Raw genomic sequence first — 20,054 nt, 5'->3', positions numbered from 1 at the left:
AGGTTAGATTAGAAGAATTGGTTTAGATAAGATCAGCAAAGGCCTTGACTCCTAAACTAAGTAATTTGATCTTTTAAAAATTTATTGAGAAGCTTAAGTTCTAAAGGTTTTAGGACTGAGCGTGAGATAAATAGAGCTTTCATTATTGCAGTTAGTCTGGCTATTGCATATCAGATAGGTTAGCATGGAAAATCTGGAGGTGGGGGGATGACTTAGGTAGAATTTACTATATCCTGGGAAAGAGGTGGATGATTAAAGGAGTAGAATGTTGGGAATAGACAAGAAGGGATAGGTATGAGAAGACAGAATGACCATTAATGCAAGGGTAACAGAAAAGACAAAGGAAGATCTAATTTGGGGCAGGAAAAAAAAATTATTTTAGATAAGAGACGTATCAATGAAATGGTTAGAAATGTAGGACTGGAACTCAAGGAAGAGAATAGATAAGTATCATGAAGGGAGAGAGTTAAGAGAGGAATGGCAAAGCCAGACCCATGGACAACACCCACCACCCTTAGAAACTTTCAATCTTGGCACTTACTGCCATTTTAGGCCAGATGATTCTTTGTTTTTTTTGTTTGTTTGTTTGTTTGTTTTTGAGGGGTTTTTTTGAAGTATAGTTGATTTACCATGTTGTGCCAATCTCAGCTGTACAGCAGAGTGACTCAGTATACATATATATACATTTTTTATGTTCTTTTCCATTATGGTTTATCCCAGGAGATTGGATATAGTTCCCTGTGCTATACAGTAGGACCTTATTGTTTATCCCTTCTGAATGTAATAGTTTGCATTTACCAACCTCAAACTCCCCCAGTCCATCCCTCTCCCTCCCCCACTCCCCGCTGGCAACCACAAGTCTGATCTCTATGTCTGAGAGTCTGTTTCTGTTTTGTAGATAGGTTCATTTGTGCCATGTTTTAGATTCCACACATAAGTGCTATCACATGGTATTTGTCTTTCTCTTTTTGACTCTACTTCATTTAGTATGAGAATCTCTAGTTGCATCCATGTTGCTGCAAATGGCATTATTTCTTTTTTATGGCTGAGTAATATTCCATTGTATATATGTACCACATCTTTATCCATTCATCTATCGATGGACATTTAGGTTGTTTCCATGTTTTGGCTATTGTGAATAGTGGTGCTATGAATATAGGGGTGCATATATCTTTTTGAATTATAGTTTTATCCAGGTATATGCCCATGAGTGGCATTGCTAGATCATATGGTAATTCTATTTTTAGTTTTCTGAGGAACCTTCATACTGTTTTCCATAATGGCTGTACCAACTTACATTCCCACCAACAGTGCAAGAGGGTTCCCTTTTCTCCACACCCTCTCCAGCATTTGTTATTTGTAGACTTTTTAATGATGGCCATTCTGACCAGTGTGAGGTGGTACCTCATTGTAGTTTTGATTTGCATTTCTCTAATAATTAGTGATGTTGAGCATCTTTTCATGTGCCTACTGGCCATAGGCCAGATGATTCTTTACTGTGGAGATCTGTCCTGTGCATTGTATGTTGTTTAGCAGTATCCCCCCCGGCCTCTACTCACTTAGATGCTAGAAGCCGCCTCTCAATTGTAACAATGAAGATGTCTCCATATATTGCCCATTGTCCTCTGGCAAACAAAATCATCTCCGGTCAAGAACCATTGCTTTATGTGAATAAGGATGTAGACACATGATAGTCATCCTATGTGGCTTCCTGATCATTTTTTAACATTATAAATACAGCAGTTTTAAGTAAATATTAAAACCTGCAGGCCAAAGCATAGGTGGTCCTTCCTGTAAAGATACTTGTTACAACATAGCACCTGTGGCTGGAATTCAAGCAGAAAATGGCAAATCCCTTGTCAATGGCAGTGTGATAGCTGCTTCAGTGGTGGGTAGCAGAAATAATAGTATTACTACTAGCGTTCCTACTACCAATTATAATGTTAACTACGTACATATTTGTGCATATGCTGAGCTAATAAGCACTTTATGTGGATCATCTTACTAATCCTCACAGAAACCTTGTAAAAATTCATTTTAGAGATAAGTAAATGGATGCTTACATTAGAACTAACTTGTTCAGACCTCAAAGCTAGCAAACAGTGGAGCTGGGAGTTGGAGTAGGAAATCTGTCTCTAAAACTTGGACCCTTAAGTCATTGCACAGTCATTCCAGAAACCAAGTAGGTGAAAGAAAAGGTAAAAGACATAGTTACAATTGTAGCAGTGGGTTGGCGCAATTTTGGATTGCAGGACTACAATGAAGGCAAGTAAGAACAGCATGGTAAAGAATGGGACAGAGTGGAGTGGTCTCAAATAGCAGCCCATGAAAAAAGTACTTGCAGCTCAGAAGCGCAGGACTGACATTATAAAAATACCTTAAAAGTGCCTGATAACTTTACATTTTGCAGAACTCTCCCTAATGTTTCATTCCATTGATCCTCTCTAGAACCCTGCAAGTACACAGTACATTTATCCCCTTCTAACAGTTGAAGAACAGAGACCCAGAGCAGTAAGTGGCTGTTCCAAAGTGATCCAACTTATCAATGAAAGGAGGACTAGAACCATGTCATCTAACTACATGTCTACTTCCCTTTCTACCAGACTGTTCTGCTCTCTCAGTTTAAAAGAGTATTGATCACGTTTGTCTTTCCTACATTAAATAGGTACAAAGCAGCTTCTTCTTTGAAAATAAGTGTAGGCATGCATCACTTTAAAATATGTCATCTAATAAGAGTAATAACATAGTGATGATTAAGTTTATTGAATCATTTTAATCAAATACTAAATATGTACATGACACTGAAATTAAGTCCTATAGGTTTGCACTGCCAAATGGAGTAAAGAATAAGCAATGATAATGATGGAAAGATAAATTCAGTAAAGTGCTATCTTTTCCCCCAATTATGTCATATATATAATGTATTCTGCATGCTCTCACTGTAGCAAGAATACATGATTCTCTTTTTCTTACAGTTAGAAGAGGGTTTTGTTCCTCTTATACTGAGGTTCATGGTGAATGTGGCATCTTAGAAATGGGAGGCTGTCACCTGGGGAGTATTCAGTGTTTCTTGGTGGAGATGCATCATGAAGTTATACAGGCATACCTGTTTTATTGTGCTGCACTTTATTACACTTCGCAGATAGTGCTTTTTTTTTTTTTTTTTTTTTTTACAAATTGAAGGTTTGTGGCAGCCCTGTGTCAAGCAAGTATATCAGCACCATTTTTCCAGCAGTATTTGGTCACTTCTTGTTTTCTATGTCACTTTTTGTAATTCTGACAATATTTCAAACTTTTTCCATAGTATTATATTTATTATGGTGATCTGTGATTATTGATCTTTGATGTTACTATTGCAAAAAGATTGCAACTTGCTGAAGGCTTAGGATGGCAGCATTTCTTTTCAGCAATAAAGTATTTTTTAATTAAGGTATGTACATTTTTTTAGGCATAATGCTTTTGCCCACTTGATAGACTACAGTATAGTATAAAAATAACTTTTATATGCACTGGGAAACCAGAATATTCCTGTGACTTGCTTTATTGCAATACTCACTTTATTGTGGTGTTCTGGACTGCAGTATCTCTAAAGTATGCCTGTATCTGGAAGCATTTCTAAATATATTTTATTAAGTTTAACAGAACTTCACTGGGGTAATTCATTCACTTGAGTCATTTAATAGGTTGATGTTCAGCTTTATGTTAGATGAGGCTGATGAATTTTAAGAGAGATTTTTCCATTCATTCAAGAATAATTATGTCTACTTTGTACCCGATGCTGTAATCTTTCTAGAATGCAAATTCACTTGACACTTCAGTCAGAAATTTGGCAATTTTGATGCATCTCTAGTGTAATTTCAGGTACTCAGTAAGACTGGAGGGGAATCCTAAGGTTTAAGACAAGTAAATAAGATTTCCTTAGAAAAATCATTCAAAAATATATCAGATACTTTAATAATGGTAGGTAGGAGAAGCATGTTTCTGCATGTGGATGATGGTGCATTAAAATGGTTGGAAAACTGCCTGTCACAAGGCAAATTTTACTTATTCATGTTCCTCAAGCATTTAGTCTTCATGCTTTCAGTGTAGCAATGCCTTTCTCTGTAAATGTTAGAAATGATTTCTTAAGAAACTAACTTGCAGATATGCCGTATCCTTAGAGGAACAAAGAAGAAAAATGTTTTAAAATTGTTTAATATTTTAAAATATATAGGGATCCTATATAAAGTATGTAGATATCAGGGTCAGTATATCGAATGGTGAACAGAGAAATCAGTGATAAGAAGAGAGCTCTAAAGCTGAGAGCTCAAAACCCAAATGCAGAGTTTTGGGTTTTTTTTCTTGTGTAGTAATCTAAAATTATAGAAAAGAAAGGCAATAATTTAAAGAAATGCATATTATTTTTGTAAGCCAGACATTCCATTTTGGTAAGAGTAACTGAAACAAATGATCTCTAATGGGTTCTCCTTTTTTGTTTAGCTTATCCACCTCTGGTTAGTACATGGCAGCTGTTGTACTCCTTTGGTCCCTTTCTGATTGATACATAAACTTGGGTTGATAATGAATAGGCCCTTTAAGGATGAATGTAATTCTCATCTCATTTGAATATTTTTTCCTAATTAATCCCCAACAGAATCTTCTTCCTTGAAATCTGTAAAACATAGTGTCTTTCCTACTTACTCATACCACTTATATGTTACCTTCAGAAATTCTGTTTTTCTGACTTATATTTTATCTCCCAACTGGACTGTAAGCTCCTTGAAGGTAGGAACTACTTTTTATGCTTCTTTATATTCCCCAAACCTTCCACAGTACTTGAAAGTAGAAGACACTCATTCTGTCTGAAATTATGATGATGATTTAGTAAAACATACCATACTTGAATTGACAGCAAGGAAAGCACTCCAGATGCACATCTTCAGCTCACAGCAGTTTCTTTCATTTTATGATAAAAGTGGAACAGAAAATTGGGATAATTTTTTGCAGTACAACAAAAGTCTTAAATTATTTATTTCTCTGCTTTAGTTAAAATGCTTTGTTTCACACTTGACAAATGAGTGGATTATGATGATCTAATCCAAAACTTTCTGCCTTTAACAGGATGGAAATTTCTCTCTCAGTACTGTATTTGAAAAACCTCAAAATATGATGGTAGTTGGACAGTCAGCATTTGCCGACTTTGGTAAGATTGTTTTTGTCTTTGAAAGTCTCCCCATCTCTCTGACCTAGTCATATTAATTCCCCATATCTAAAAGTAACTTTAGTGTCTTCAGAGCTATTACAGATTTAAAAGATGCCTGTCCTAGTATTATACATGGCATGTGGTCAATTCTTAAATACAATAAGGAGCAATTTATGACGTGTGTTTAAATTATAGTTTGAATTTAAGGGACTCCTGTTTGCAGGAGTAACATGCAAAACAAGGATGTGTACTGAGGCTTTTCTAGAGAATACCAAATAGTAATTATCATGACATTTTTATGTATATCCACACTGTAGAACAAAAATACTGAAGAAATTAACCTGATCTCTTCAAACTACTTGAATATTAAAAAACATTTTTGTTTACATCTTAATTCCAAAGAGTAGCATCTGTTATGAATCTCTGTTTTCCATAAGATTCTACACAATAAATCAAGTTCAGAACTTCCAAAGCATATATGGCTCTTTCATCATTTGTCAGCGTTATTATTAAAAGGATTTTGGTGTCAGATGGAAAAGTGGTCTAGATGACCACTACCTGAGTCCAAAGTTCACTCCCATCCTGCTTTTCTTTCATTCTACCAACAAACACCTCAGCCTGTTCCTCAAAATGCAGGTGACATATTACCACCTCCAGAGGCCTCAGTGTCTTCATTTGTAAAATGAGGATGATGATTATAACCACCTCACAAGGCTATTGTGAATAACACAATGTGAGTAAAGTACAGTGTCAGGCACAGAGTAAGTGCACAGGAAATTATTGTATAATCTGAGTCTTTTCACTAGACTTGTTTGGTCTTGTTGTTGTTGCTGCTTTTTGCTCCGCTGACTAAATCAACTCATTGTTCAGTGTCATAGAGACATGTCCCATGGCAACTAAAGCAGGAGGTTTGATAGTGTTATTTGATGAAAATTTCAACATGAATCTCTGTTGTACTGTATTTTAGTTTTATTACATTGAATATTACTTTGATTTTGAGCAAATTTCTGGGGCCTGATTTATAGTCTTTAATGCAAATAGTCAAGTCTTAGGATACATGAATTTTTCTTTTAATTTGCTGATGGACTTGATTAGCTGGATTAATGACAAATCCCTTTGCAAGTCTCTCTCTAGGGGAAGAAGTATATATGCATTATATAATTCTCAGGAGGCTCACAGACCTCCCTTAACCCCTGGTTAGGATCCTCCAAATTGAAGATATTTGTTTTATGATTGTGTGTTTTGTATGATGAAGTGTTTTGCTTGTAACAAAGTTATTAGTAGCTTTACTTAAAGATTTTTTAAATTGTGCTAACTGTAAACATAGACATTTAATTTACATGTTTGTATTTTTTCAATGTGCAGAATATAGGATATAGTCAATTAAGCATAACTATTTCTCCCCTATTTTTAATAACTTTAGGTGAGTATATCAGTAAACTTTTTTAATGGATCAGTAAATTTTAAATAAATAGCCCACACTGTCTTTTTAAAACTTGATGTATTTTTAGCTGAGTATTATCAAAAAACAAGACTGCTTATGAGTCCAAACAGATGGCATTGAATAAGGTTATGAATATTAATATATAAAAATATGCATTTTCCTATACATTTGAATATGTCTGTGAATTGCATCCTGCCCTCCATCCGCCACCCCTCCCACTCCTTTTGAACCAAGGCAAGGAAAGTGACTGACAGCCAGGAAGTCAGATTGATATCAGAAATTCGCCATTTGTTTGGTTAAAAAAAAGCACATGCTTGAGGCACATGCGTGAATAAATGATATAGCTCACAGGAAGAATCCTGTACCAAAAAAGAATGTTTAAATGGCTCCCAGCTCACCTACGTTGTCTAGGAACAGAAGTTTTTTACCTATGATGAAGTTTTTAGTTTCTAACATAAAATATTTTTTAAAAGATATCAAAAAAAACCTACTCTAAAAGAAGGCTGTGCTGGTACAGTGAAAGGGAGGTAGGGTGGTTTGAAATCAAACAAATCAGGAACTTCTAGCAAATAAAACAAGGAAATAATTATTCAAACTTATGATAACATTATTTATTCCCTTTATAAGACAAAGAAATACTTTCCCAGAAACCACCTAAATAAAACTCTATGAAATGTTACACAGCCAATAAAAATGGGAGTTATGAAGATTCTGTTAGGAGAAAAAAGCAGAACAGTATGTTGTACAATATGATCATTTAGAAAAAGACTAGAGCAAAATATATCAAAATGATGATAATGGTTGTATTAAAGTCGGAAAATAGGTTATCTTGTTACCTGTTTTCCAAATTTTCTGTTATGTGGTTAGATTAATTTAGTAATGAAAAAGTAAAATATAGAAGGATAATAGTCAACTATGGCAAGAAAGAAACCAAAGTATGTACTTAAAGTGTTTAGATTTTTTTGTCATAGTACCTCTGAGTTCATATATAATTTATCCTATCCTCTTAGTTGCATGAACAACTCCTTCAGAGACGGTCATGTACTTCCACACAGTCTTTAACTCCTACAGCTTTGTAGATACAGTAGTCCCTAGGTATCCACGGGGGATTGGTTCTAGGACCACCCCATCATCACCAGTTCCCACCAGCTACTGCCAGATACCCAAATCCGAGGATATTCAAGTCCCTTATACTGTAGAAAATTACATGGTACAGTCAGCCCTCCATTTCTGTGGCTTCTCCAGTTGGTTGAATGGATGCAGAACCCGTGGATATGTAGGGCCAACTGTACCTTTTTAAATTAACTTCAGAAAGTAAAACAAAATCTTCTTGTCTGATGGGATATGCAGAAGGTAATGCTTCTGGGACATGGAATAGGAAGTCAGGGGAAGTTTATTAGAATCTCTGAGATGCCTGAGATTTTCATATCAAAAGAGAGGTAGATTTCAGAAGATGTGGTACATACATACAATGGAATATTACTCAGCCATAAAAAGGAACGGAATTGGGTCATTTGTAGAGATGTGGATGGACCAGAGTCTGTCATACAGAGTGAAGTAAGTCAGAAAGAGAAAAAAAATATTAACACATGTAGGTGGAATCTAGAAAAATGGTACAGATGAACCTATTTGCAGGGCAGGAATAGAGACACAGATATAGGGAACGGACCTGTAGACATGGGGGTGGGATGAATTGGGAGATTGGGATTGACGTATGTGCACTGCCGTGTGTAAAACAGATAGCTAGTGAGAACCTGCTGTATAGCACAGGGAGCTCAGCTTGGTGCTCTGTGGTGACCTAGATGGGATGGGATGGGGGCTGGTGGGAGGGAGGTCCAAGAGGGAGGGGATATATGTATACATATAGCTGATTTACTTCATCGTACAGCAGAAACTAACACAACATTGTAAAGCAACTATACCCCAATTTAAAGAAAAAAAAAAAGACAGAGGATAGATTTAAACAGTTTTGAAATACTCGATCTTCTAAGGATGGAAACCAGTCAGGAGACAGGTCGAGCATGAGGTGGTGCAAGCATGAGCTAACTACATCAATAATTGGAGGGACAGTTGGGAGAAACTTTGCAAAGAAAGAATCAGTAAATGTACTGGTTGGTTTGACAATAGAAGGATTAAAAAAAAAACAAAAACCAACTTGCCTCTGAATAACTAGAAGAACCATTCTTTTCTCTACCATTTTTCATAGAGATAGGTAATCAGGAGAGTAAACTGGTTTGGATGTTAAGGTACTTTAGAGTCATTACTTTAATAATGCTAGTAAGACGACAGGCTGGAACATTTATGAAACATAAGTTTAGTAATAAAACCAAAGCAAATTTGAAAGTCCTACAAGAGCTAAGAGATCAAGAACTGAATGAGCCCTCTAAGAAGGAGAGTGTGAATAGAGTTTGACAGGGATAAGGAGGGAGAAAAAAGAGCGCTAAAATGTGGTCAGAAAATATTGATGATATTAAAATGTGATGTACAAGGATGACCACAAAAAGGCCTTTGGATTTACAGTTTAGCAGGGCACTAGTAGCCCAAAAAGGTGTCATTTACAGAGCTCTTTAGCATTTCCTGGGCCTTAGAAATCAGCTAATAAGTAGTAGCTGCTGTTGGTTATTAGCTGGGCCCTGGCCTCACACTTGGGAGATCTGCAACCCATAAATGCCTCTAATACTTAAGCAGTCATCTTCTAGAAAACATGTTGTGTCTTACCCTATTATATCACCCTTTTAAACTGTATGTTAAAGTTGAGTGTTTTTCTAGGTAGGTTTAGAATATCAAGGTCTAGAATTGCAGCAAATAAGGTAGTATCTGTTAAACTACATAGGACATAAAAGTCAAGAAAAATAAGGTACATTTTTTCTATCAAAAAAAAATTATATACAACCACACTTAGAGAAAACATTAATTTTGTATGCAATGCCAGATGTAATAGAAATCAATAAAAAGCTACAAAACTGAAGGGGGAACACAAACCTTAACAGAATATCAGCATTTTCTATAGATTGAATCATATTTTAAATCTCATAGACTACATAAATTTATATATCCAAATATAAATCTTGTGTATCAGATCATCATAAAGAGATCACACTTTATTCTTCAAGTGAAGAAAGAATACTGGCATGTTGGTGAAACCTAGGAAATTGTAAATCAGGCCTAACTAATCCTATAAGTGATAAAGGAGTTAATGAAAATAGAAAACTTTGTCATCCGTGAAAGTTACTAACATATTGGAAAATATTGAACCCCATAAATAGTATCATTTATGATTGAAACCAAATCTTATTCAATTGAGTATCCCAGTGGCCTAGTACAGTAGATAATAAATGCCGTTTAAAGGGAGAAAAACCCCACAATCAAGTTATTTTATGAAGTTTTTATGCTGCTTGATAGAACTTCAGATTTTAATTCCAAATTAACCATGGTACAGCTGAAATACTTAGTCCAAACTAACAGCAGTTTTCCTTCCTCTTGTTTTACAGTTGGGTGTATTCAGTAACAATTTGACGAATTAAAATTGTTTCTTGTTAGTTTTCATCTGGAAATAAAAGAAAATCACGTGAGCCATGTATGGAAATTTAAAACTTATATTTAGCCTAAATGCGAATGGGTAATTAAATGTTCATATTCTCTTTTATTGTTTTTTTTAAATTTTTATTGGAGTATAGTTGATTTACAATGTTGTGTTAGATTCAGGTATACAGAAAAGTGAATCAGTTTTACATATACATATATCCACTCTTTTTCTAGATTCTTTTCCCATATAGGCCATTACAGAGTATTGGGTACAGTTCCTTGTGCTGTACAGTAGGTTCTTATTAGTTATCTATTTTATATAGAGTAGTGTGTATATGTCAATCCCAATCTCCCAATTTATCCTTCCCCCCTTATCTGCTAACCATAAGTTTGTTTTCTACATGTGTGACTCTACTTCTGTTTCGTAAATAAGTTCATTTGTACTATTTTTTTAGATTACACATATAAGTGATATCACATGATATTTGTCTTTCTGTGTCTGACTTACTTCACTCACTATGACAATCTCTAGGTCCATCCATGTTGCTACAAGTGACATTATTTCCTTCCTTTTTATGGCTGAGTAGTATTCCATTTTATATATGTACCACATCTTCTTTATCCATTCCTCTGTCGATGGACATTTAGGTTGCTTCCATGTCTTGGCTATTGTAAACAGTGCTGCAATGAACATTTGGGTGCATGTATCCTTTCGGACCATGTTTTTCTCCAGATATATACCAGGAGTAGGATTGCAGGATCATATGGTAGCTCTATTTTTAGTTTTTTAAGGAACCTCCATACTGTTCTCCATAGTGGCTGTACCAATTTACATTCCCACCAACACTGTAGGAGGGTCCCCTTTTCTCCACACCCTCTCCAGCATTTATTATTTGTAGATTTTTTAATGATGGCCATTCTGACCAGTGTGAGGTGATACTTCACTGTAGTTTTGATTTGAATTTCTCTAATGATTAGTGATGTTGACCATCTTTTCATGAGCTTTTTGGCCATCTGTATGTCTTCTTTGGAGAAATGTCTATTTAGATCTTCTGCCCATTTTTTGATTGGGTTGTTTGTTTCTTTGATATTGAGCTGCACGAGCTTTTTGTATATTTTGGAGATTAATCCCTTTTTGGTTGCTTCGTTTGCAAATATTTTCTCTCATTCTGAGGGTTGTCTTTTTGTTTTGTTTATGGTTTCCTTTGCTGTGGAAAAGGAAATTAGATCCATTTTTTAATTTTTAATTAGATCCATTTTTTTATTTTTGTTTTTAGTTTTAATTAGCTCCATTTTTTAATTTTTTTAATTAGATCCATTTTGTAATTCTTGTTTTTATTTTCATTACTCTAGGAGGTGGATCAATAGAGATCTTGCTGCGATTTATGTCAAAGAGTGTTCTGCCTGTGTTTTCTTTTAAAAGTTTCATAGTGTCTGGCCTTACATTTAGGTCTTTAGTCCATTTTGAGTTTATTTTTGTGTATGGTGTAAGGGAGTATTCTAATTTCATTCTTTTACACGTAGGTGTCCAGATTTCCCAACACCACTTAGTGAAGAGACTGTCTTTTCTCCATTGTATATTCTTGCCTCTTTTGTCATAGATTAGGTGACCATAGGTGCGTGGGTTTATTTCTGGGATTTCTATCCTGTTCCATTGATCTATATTTCTGTTTTTGTGCCAATACCATACTGTTTTGATGACTGTAGCTTTGTAGTATATAATCTGAAGTCGGGGAGCCTGATTCCTCCAGCTCCATTTTTCTTTCTCAAGATTGCTGTGGCTGTTTGGTGTCTTTTGTGTTTCCATACAAATTGTAAAAATTTTTGTTCTAATTCCGTGAAAAGTGATATTGGTAATTTGATAGGGATTGCACTGAATCTGTAGATTGCTTTGGGTAGTACAGTCATTTTCACAGTATTCAGTCCTCCAATCCAAGAACATGGTATATCTCTCCATCTGTTGGTGTCATCTTTTATTTCTTTCATCAGTACCTTATAGTTTTCTGAGTACAGGTCTTTTGCCTCCTAGGTAGGTTTATTCCTACATACTTTATTCTTTTTAATGCGATGGTAAATGGGATTGTTTCCTTAATTTCTCTTTCTGATCTTTTGTTTTTAGTCTATAAGAATGCAACATATTTCTGTGTATTAATTTTATATCCTGCAACTTTACCAGATTCATTGATTAGCTCTAGTAGTTTTCTGGTAGCATCTTTAGGATTCTCTATGCATAGTATCATGTCATCTGCCAACAGTGACGGTTTTACTTCTTCTTTTCCAATCTGTATTCCTTTTATTTATTTTTCTTCTCTGATTGCCATGGCTAGGGCTTCCAAAATTATGTTGAATAATAGTGGTTAGAGTCGACATCCTTGTCTTCTTCCTGACCTTAGAGGAAATGCTTTCAGTTTTTCACCATTGAGAATGATGTTTGCTGTTGATTTGTCATATATGGCCTTTATTATGTTGAGGTAGTTTCCTTCTGTGCCCACTTTCTGGAGAGGTTTTATCATAAATGGGTGTTGAATTTTGTCAAAACCTTTTTCATCATCTATTGAGATGATCGTATGGTTCTTATTGTTTAATTTGTTAACATGGTGTATCACATTGATTGATTTGTGTATATTGAAGAACTCTTGCATCCCTGGGATAAAATCCCACTTGATCATGGTGTATGATCCTTTTAATATGTTGTTGGATTCTGTTTGCTAGTATATTGTTGAGGATATTTGCGTCTGTGTACATCAGTGATATTGGTCTGTAATTCTCTTTTTTTGTTATATCTTTGTCTGGTTTTGGTATCATGGTGATGGTGGATTTGTAGAATGAGCTTGGGAGTATTCCTTCCTCTGCAATTTTCTGGAAGAGTTTGAGAAGGATGGGTGTTAACTCTTCTCTAAATGTTTGATAGAATTCATCTGTGAAGCCATCTAGTCCTGGACTTTTGTTTGTTAGAAGATTTTTAATTGCAGTTTCAATTTAAGTACTTCTGATTGGTCTGTTTATATTTTCTATTTCTTCCTGGTTCAGTCTTGGAAGGTTATACCTTTTAAGAATTTGTCCATTTCTTAGAGGTTGTCCATTTTATTGGCATACAGTTGCTTGTAGTAGTCTCTTATGATCCTTTGTATTTCTGCGATGTCAGTTGTGATTTCTCCTTTTTCATTTCTGATTTTATTGATTTGAATCCTCTCCCTTTTTTTCTTGATGAGTCTGGCTAAAGGTTTATCAATTTTATTTCTCTTCTCAGAGAACCAGCTTTTAGTTTCATTGATTTTTGCTCTTGTTTTCTTCATTTCTATTTCATTTATTTCTGCTCTGATTCTTATGGTTTCTTTCCACCTACTAACTTTGAGTTTGTTTTGTTCTCCTTTCTCTAGTTGCTTTAGGTGTAAGGTTAGGTTGTTTATTTGAGATTTTTCTTGTTTCTTGAGGCAAGATTATATTGCTTTAAACTTCACTATTAGAACTGCTTTTGCTGCATCCCATAGCTTTTGGATCATCGTGTTTTTGTTGTCATTTGTCTCTAGGTTTGTTTTTTATTTCTTCTTTGATTTCTTCAGTGAACCATTGGTTATTTATTTATTTATATTGTTTAACCTCCACGTGTTTGTGATTTTTGGTTTTTTTCCTGTAATTGATTTCTAATCCAGTAGTGTGGTCAGAAAAGATGCTTGATATGATTTCAATTTTCTTAAATTTACCGAGGCTTCATTTGTGACCCAAGATGTGATCTATCCTGAAGAATGTTCTGTGTGCACTTGAGAAGAAAGTGTATTCTTCTGCTTTTGGATGGAATGTCCTATAACTATCAATTAAGTCTATCTGGTCTAATGTGTCATTTAAGGCTTGTGTTTCCTTATTAATTTTCTGTCTGAATGATCTGTCCATTGGTGTAAATGGGGTGTTAAAAGTACCCCACTCACATTCTTTTGTATGTAAGTATTTTAAAGATCAAATGCCTTCAGACAGACAGATGATTATATTACAAAAGAGGCTGTATAGGGGAGAGTTCTAAGTATTATGCTTTCTGGGCTTGGTCTCATTTTTTTGAGTCATTTAAGACTGCCTTTCATTCCAGAGACTTAATAGTGGACTTTTGTTTGTTCGTTTGTTTCCTATAGTTGAAAATTGGCTGTTCTCTTGTTAAGTAGCCTTATTTATTTTTTCATTAAAAGGGACACTGAATTCCAGTTGACATTAGTCAATAAGATAAAATTTTTCAGATAGTCTCTCTTAAATGTACTACTATAGCACCTTCATCACCAGTCAGAAATTAAGTAAATATAAATACAAAATACTTTAATATATGGAATACGGACAACTAGATGTAAGTGCTAGATTCAAGGAATTTGAAATATGATACTTTGAAATATAATTCATAAAGTACCATGAATTTTATGGTACAGACATATCAGTTCAAATAGTTTATTCTATTCTTTAAAATTGTGGAGTGATCAGTTTTTCTCCCATTCAGTTTTCTTCCTCTTTTGTACTGGAAGATGTACAAGATGTTCATTAACCTATTCAAGAAATACTTGTTTTTAGTGCCTACTGTTTAGACTATTCTGGATGCTTGGCATGTAGCCATGAATGAAGCATACAAGAACCTTGCTCCCATGGAGTTTAAACTCTGTTGAGGAAGGGAAAACAACAAGAAGTAAATTAGTGAGGTATTTTTAGAAAGTGTTAAGAGCTTTGAGCAGATAAAAGTACTGTAAGAGGAAGTGAGAAGGCCTATTTTCTGTAGCTGATTGGAGGTCATATTTCACCTTCGAGTTGAATGAAGTCACAGGAGGATCTTGGAAGAGTGTTTCAAGCAGAGATAACACCTAAATGAATGTTCAAAGTACAAAAAGAAGGATGGCACTTGGCCAAGTCTTCAGGGACTTGAGAACCAAGGTAAGGAATTTGGGGTTTTTTGTAGATATTAATTGGGAGCTTCAGGGAGACTTAAGAGGATATGTAATTAATCCCACAATATTTTGGACATATTAAGTTTGAGATGTCTATTGGACACTAAAATGTTATACAAGTGGAAGATACAAACTCTGAAGAGACATAGAGTTGGATATCAGCATATCCTTCTTTAAATACCTTTTAGAAAATGGATAATGGATAAATAAAGGAGTACCTGCTCAAAGTATCCCACCTTTCTTCCTAACACTACAAATGTAAATTATTCCAGCCACAGTGGTCTCTGCTGTTCTTCAAACAGGCCAGGCACTATCCCCCTAAGGGCTTTTTCTTCTGCATGGAATGGTCTTACTCCAGATATTCTCATGGCTCACTCCCTCACCGCCTTATAGTCTTGCTAAAATGTCACCTTCTCCATGAGGCCCTCCTTGACCACTCTATTTAAAATTGTAACCCCTGCCCCCAGCACTCATGACCCCTTTCCCTCTTTACTTTTCTCCGTAGCATTTGTCACTATCTGATATACTGTGCTTTTACTCATGTACTCCATTGGTGTGTTTTCTTCACTGCTATATCTCATGCCTTGAAGCAGTGCCAGTCACATTGTAAATAATGAATAATTTTGAATGAATAATTTAATTTAAAAATATTTTAGTTGATTAAACCAATTGATTTTTAAGAATTGAGCCCAAATTTAGGACATGTCTTAAATATCTTCAACCATTATCCTAAACCCAAACTTCTTAGTGTCATTCACATGATGAGAACTGATCTAACATTACTTTTGCCCATTTTGATTAAAGTTAAGTGATTGAACTAAAAATTGTTCTGAATCTCTAAAATAGATGGATGCTGATTTCAGTAGGAGACATCCTAGGTCCTTATAAATTTTAATCGTTAGTTTTCATATTTCCATTTTTCTAATTACTGAATTCTGACAACATACGTTATCTATAGTATTTATATTATTTAACATTTAAACAGACCATTGTATTTGCACAGATTCTGAATATCCTTTTGGATCTTTCAAGTGTCAATTGGTACTGAAAGATCAAAGAAACAGCAACCAGTTTAAATAGTTCTTTCTAACCTGACAGGCTGACCTGCCCCTGTCCCACCAAAGAAAGACCATACTATTCTAAATTTGGGGTAAAACCGAAATATTTTTTATGCACACATTGCCATAATTCACGGGAAGTGAATAGACATTCTTAGACTTTTCTTCTAATATATGTCTAGTTTTTTAATATTTTCTTTCCATTCCATGTCACTTTGGCGATCACACTGCAATGGTTGCCATAGCAAAAGTGATTAGTCCCTGAGTTTTACTTCTAGCAAAGACTTTGAGGCATCTCTCTTGGTGAGTCACAGATGCCAGATGTGATTTTGATAAATATTTTGAATGCTTTTTGATGGGAAATGGTAATTTATATACAAATTATAAAATTGCTACTTCGGAGTCTTGATTTTATACATACTCAGCATTTAAAGAATATCAGGCTGTACTCCTTTTGTTTAAGATTACAAATATGAGGAAAAACTAGGATCCTAAATCCGTGAAGTCTTTATGTATAAGTTTGTATATGGTAGAGTCTTGCCTTTCTAGGTAAGAGGGTTTTTTTAGTACAGCTATCTCTCTGACTTACTGTATTCTCAAGGCTACATTGTTCTTTTAATTTTTTTTAAGGTGCATGGTATTATGAGTGTATAATTATTTCTTTGAATATTAATTTAAAGTACTTAAAGAGTTTATAGGATAATGTTATATTTTACATTATCACATTGCTGTTTTGTAATTTAACAGGTGATATTTTTAATACTTTATCTAATACAACCTGCAGCTAATTGGGACACTTGTCTCTCTAAGCCTGCCCTAATTAATAGAATGGATCTATGATAACTGGAGCAATCCATGTAACTGACCTGTGAACTTCACCATACATTTATCTCTTTGTTGGTTGATTGCCACAGTACTAGGAAAGTGATTATTGCAGGATCTTGCCTATTCTTAGACCTTCCAGTTACATGCAGCCTGGGAAAGACTAAAAGACAGTGAAATTTATTCCTCTCTACTATATTATACCTGAGGGGAATTCCCTGCTATCAGTCAGAGAAGTATTAGAATAATATACTCTCAGAGCCTGAGAATAAATTATGAATATCCCCTTTCTAAATGTCCTACACCATTTTCAAGTAACTCAGGCTTCCATTTCAACCCCATTTTCTTTGCAACTCTGCATTTTCATTCAGTTTAAATGCCCCATCCATTGTTAAGCAAAAGCAGAGGTGTGCTTCTGGATATAGGTAGGTATACAGCTCTCTGTGCTTATCCTTCACCCACTAAAGAGCTGAGTGATGGGTTGGACGGATAGATAGGTAGTGGATGGATGGATGAAAGTACCCTTTGCTATATCCCTTGTCCACAGCAATCCGTTCCCTTAGCAGCTCTCACAAAGCAATTCCATTTTCCTGTTCTGTTTCACATTAGCAAGTCAGTACTCTTGTGTTCTCTGTTACACCTCGAGACAAACGGACATTATCTGTACCTAACCTGCCCCTGCCTATCATCATACCCCAAATAACTAATGTATTCTTAATTTAATCAATAGAAAAGTTTCAAAGTTTTGTAATCAGTGACAAAGTATTTAAGAGTTTAAGGATTTAGGAGTTTGGTATTTTTCTTTTTTTGTTTCTTTATTTTATTTTATTATTATTATTATCATTTTGGGGGGCTATATTGGGTCTTTGTTGCTGCGCGCGGGCTTTCTCTAGTTGAGGCAAGCAGGAGCTACTCTTCGTTGCAGTACACGGGCTTCTCATTGCAGCGGCTTCTCTTGTTGCAGAGCACGGGCTGTAGGCGCACGGGCTTCAGTAAGTTGCAACATGCAGGCTCAGTAGTTGTGGCGCGCAGGCTCTAGGGTGCTCAGGCTTTCAGTAGTTGTGGCGCACAGGCTCAGTAGTTGTGGCTTGTGGGCTCTAGAGCACAAGCTCAGTAGTTGTGGTGCATGGGCTTAGTTGCTCCACAGCATGTGGGATCTTTGAAGACCAGGGATCAAACCCGTGTCCCCTGCATTGGCAGGCAGATTCTTAACCACTGCACCACCAGGGAAGTCCAGGAGTTTGGTATTTTTCAAATATTTGTTTACTTCTTTTTCATAATATTTAACAGTTCTTACTATTTGGCAGGAACTCTTTTACAGAATGTGTTTTACATTTATCTCAGTTAATCCTCCCAGACCTCTCTGAGGTGAGCAGTATTATTTATCCTCATTATACAGATGTGGTAACAGGGGTTCAGATGTTAAGAAACTTGCCCAAGAGCACAAAACTAAGAAGTAGTAGAGCTAGGAAGTGATCCTTGGCTCTGTCTCACAAGCTGTGAGGCACCCCTTCTTCTGCATTAGTTCTTAACTGTGTGAGCATCCTTGTTAATGGTCTCCAACAGTGACCTCCTGGTAAGCATTGTTTTGGTTTTTTAAAACCAAATAATATGTTGATGGTGAATCTTTTCTTTCTGCTCCCTGCATTTAATGATGGCGTTTCCCTAATTGTTTTTAGAATTTTTATACTATCTGACCATTTTCTAATTCATTATCCATGTCAGAAATTTGATTATATATATCAATAATTCTAGAATATATAATGCTTATGGATTCCAGAAAAAATCAAAACCAAGCATTGGTCATTTTGATACAAAATTCACTATATAATAATATCTCTTGCATTAAGACAGCTTTTCAGAAAAGCTCTTTTTATCAAGTAAAAAAAAAATTAGTTTCTATTAGGATGAAGTCATTCTACTGTAAAGTTTCTGAATACTTGTGGGAGGTCATTTCCTAGAAATAAGCTCCTTGATTTCTCTTTGATTTTGATTTTTTCCCCCTACTCCAGATGTTTACCATTTTGCAGCCACATATCTGTATTTTTCAGTCAGTTTTTAAAACTCTAACTTACTTCTAAATTGTGACTCATCATTTGAGACCAGGATCTCTCTAAATTTATTTAAACACATTTTTTCTTAAACATTCATTAATAAATGTATAAAAATTCTTTATGTCCTCTCCTTTTTTTGCCTCATACAGATGATTTCTTTTCTATTCTCCTTTGAAGTAGTAGAAAGATCTGCTTATATCTGGCATGGGTTAAGGATGTCAGTTAAGTCTCCTACATCTCATATTTCTTATAATCTTTTCAAAATAAGCTGCCAATCTTAAAAGTGGAATATTTCATGATGAAAAGTTAAGGCAGCAGAGAAAAAGAATTTAATAGATGGTTAAAAAACAACAACACTGTTTGAAATCAATCACCAACTCAGTAAAAGTAGTTAAGGGCTTATAGAGTAAGTATATTTTTTATTTTAAATCTATTACAAATCCCTACAGCAGTTAGTACTGTTTTGCTATTAAAGATTTGTCATAGGCTTTAGATCCACATAGACCTAGAGTCAAATTTCAGTTCTGGGTAAGTCATTCAAACTCTTTATCCATCTATTTCCTCATGTATAATACGAGGTTATAACGAGGTTGTGATAAACATAAAATAAAATGGTATTGTAGGTGCTTTAGTGCCTTCACATTACATGCTGAATAAATGTGAGCTGCAATAATAATAACAATATTTTAGACCATTTACTTATAGTTTAATATCCTCTTTATTCAATACATTCTTCAAAAGATAAAAGAGAGAGGAGTTCAAAATCCTCCTTTAGAGTTTCTTCTTTCCCCTCTGCTGCTCCCAGAACATCTACCTAAAATTCTTCTTCCTCTGCACTGCCTTGTACTCCTCAAACTACCAAAACCCATGGAGTCTTAACCTCCTTCATATCTCTTTAAACTGTCCTTTCCCAGGGTTGCTTCTTTAACTCATCTCTCTCCTAGCTTACTGAAAGATTACTGACCTTCTGACTATATTCATATGCCTCTCCAAACCATTCTTCACTCTGTAGTGCTGCTTCTACACAAAATGAATCTGCAATACTAAAATTCT

The 20,054-nt window shown here is 35.1% G+C and overlaps 1 protein-coding gene and 1 long non-coding RNA gene across 3 annotated transcripts in view; both read left to right on the top strand.

The window, feature by feature from the left end:
• The window catches only part of ITFG1 (integrin alpha FG-GAP repeat containing 1), a 269,509-nt gene that overhangs the window by 71,949 nt on the left and 177,506 nt on the right, over window positions 1–20,054 (top strand). For both annotated transcript variants that reach the window (XM_082437714.1, XM_082437715.1), the window contains one exon: window positions 5,101–5,182. In XM_082437714.1, the coding sequence (XP_082293840.1) occupies window positions 5,101–5,182 (82 nt within the window). The remainder of the gene's footprint in view (window positions 1–5,100; window positions 5,183–20,054) is intronic.
• Window positions 5,199–17,598, top strand: LOC309648748. The gene is made up of 2 exons (XR_014256776.1): window positions 5,199–11,427; window positions 11,465–17,598. It is a non-coding gene; the product is annotated as an uncharacterized lncRNA (long non-coding RNA).

Source organism: Balaenoptera physalus (genome assembly GCF_965194825.1).
Source record: "Balaenoptera physalus genome assembly, chromosome: 19".
NCBI lineage: Eukaryota > Metazoa > Chordata > Mammalia > Artiodactyla > Balaenopteridae > Balaenoptera > Balaenoptera physalus.
The sequence above is the reverse complement of the archived record's forward strand: the minus strand, read 5'-3'. Positions and strand labels throughout refer to the sequence as shown.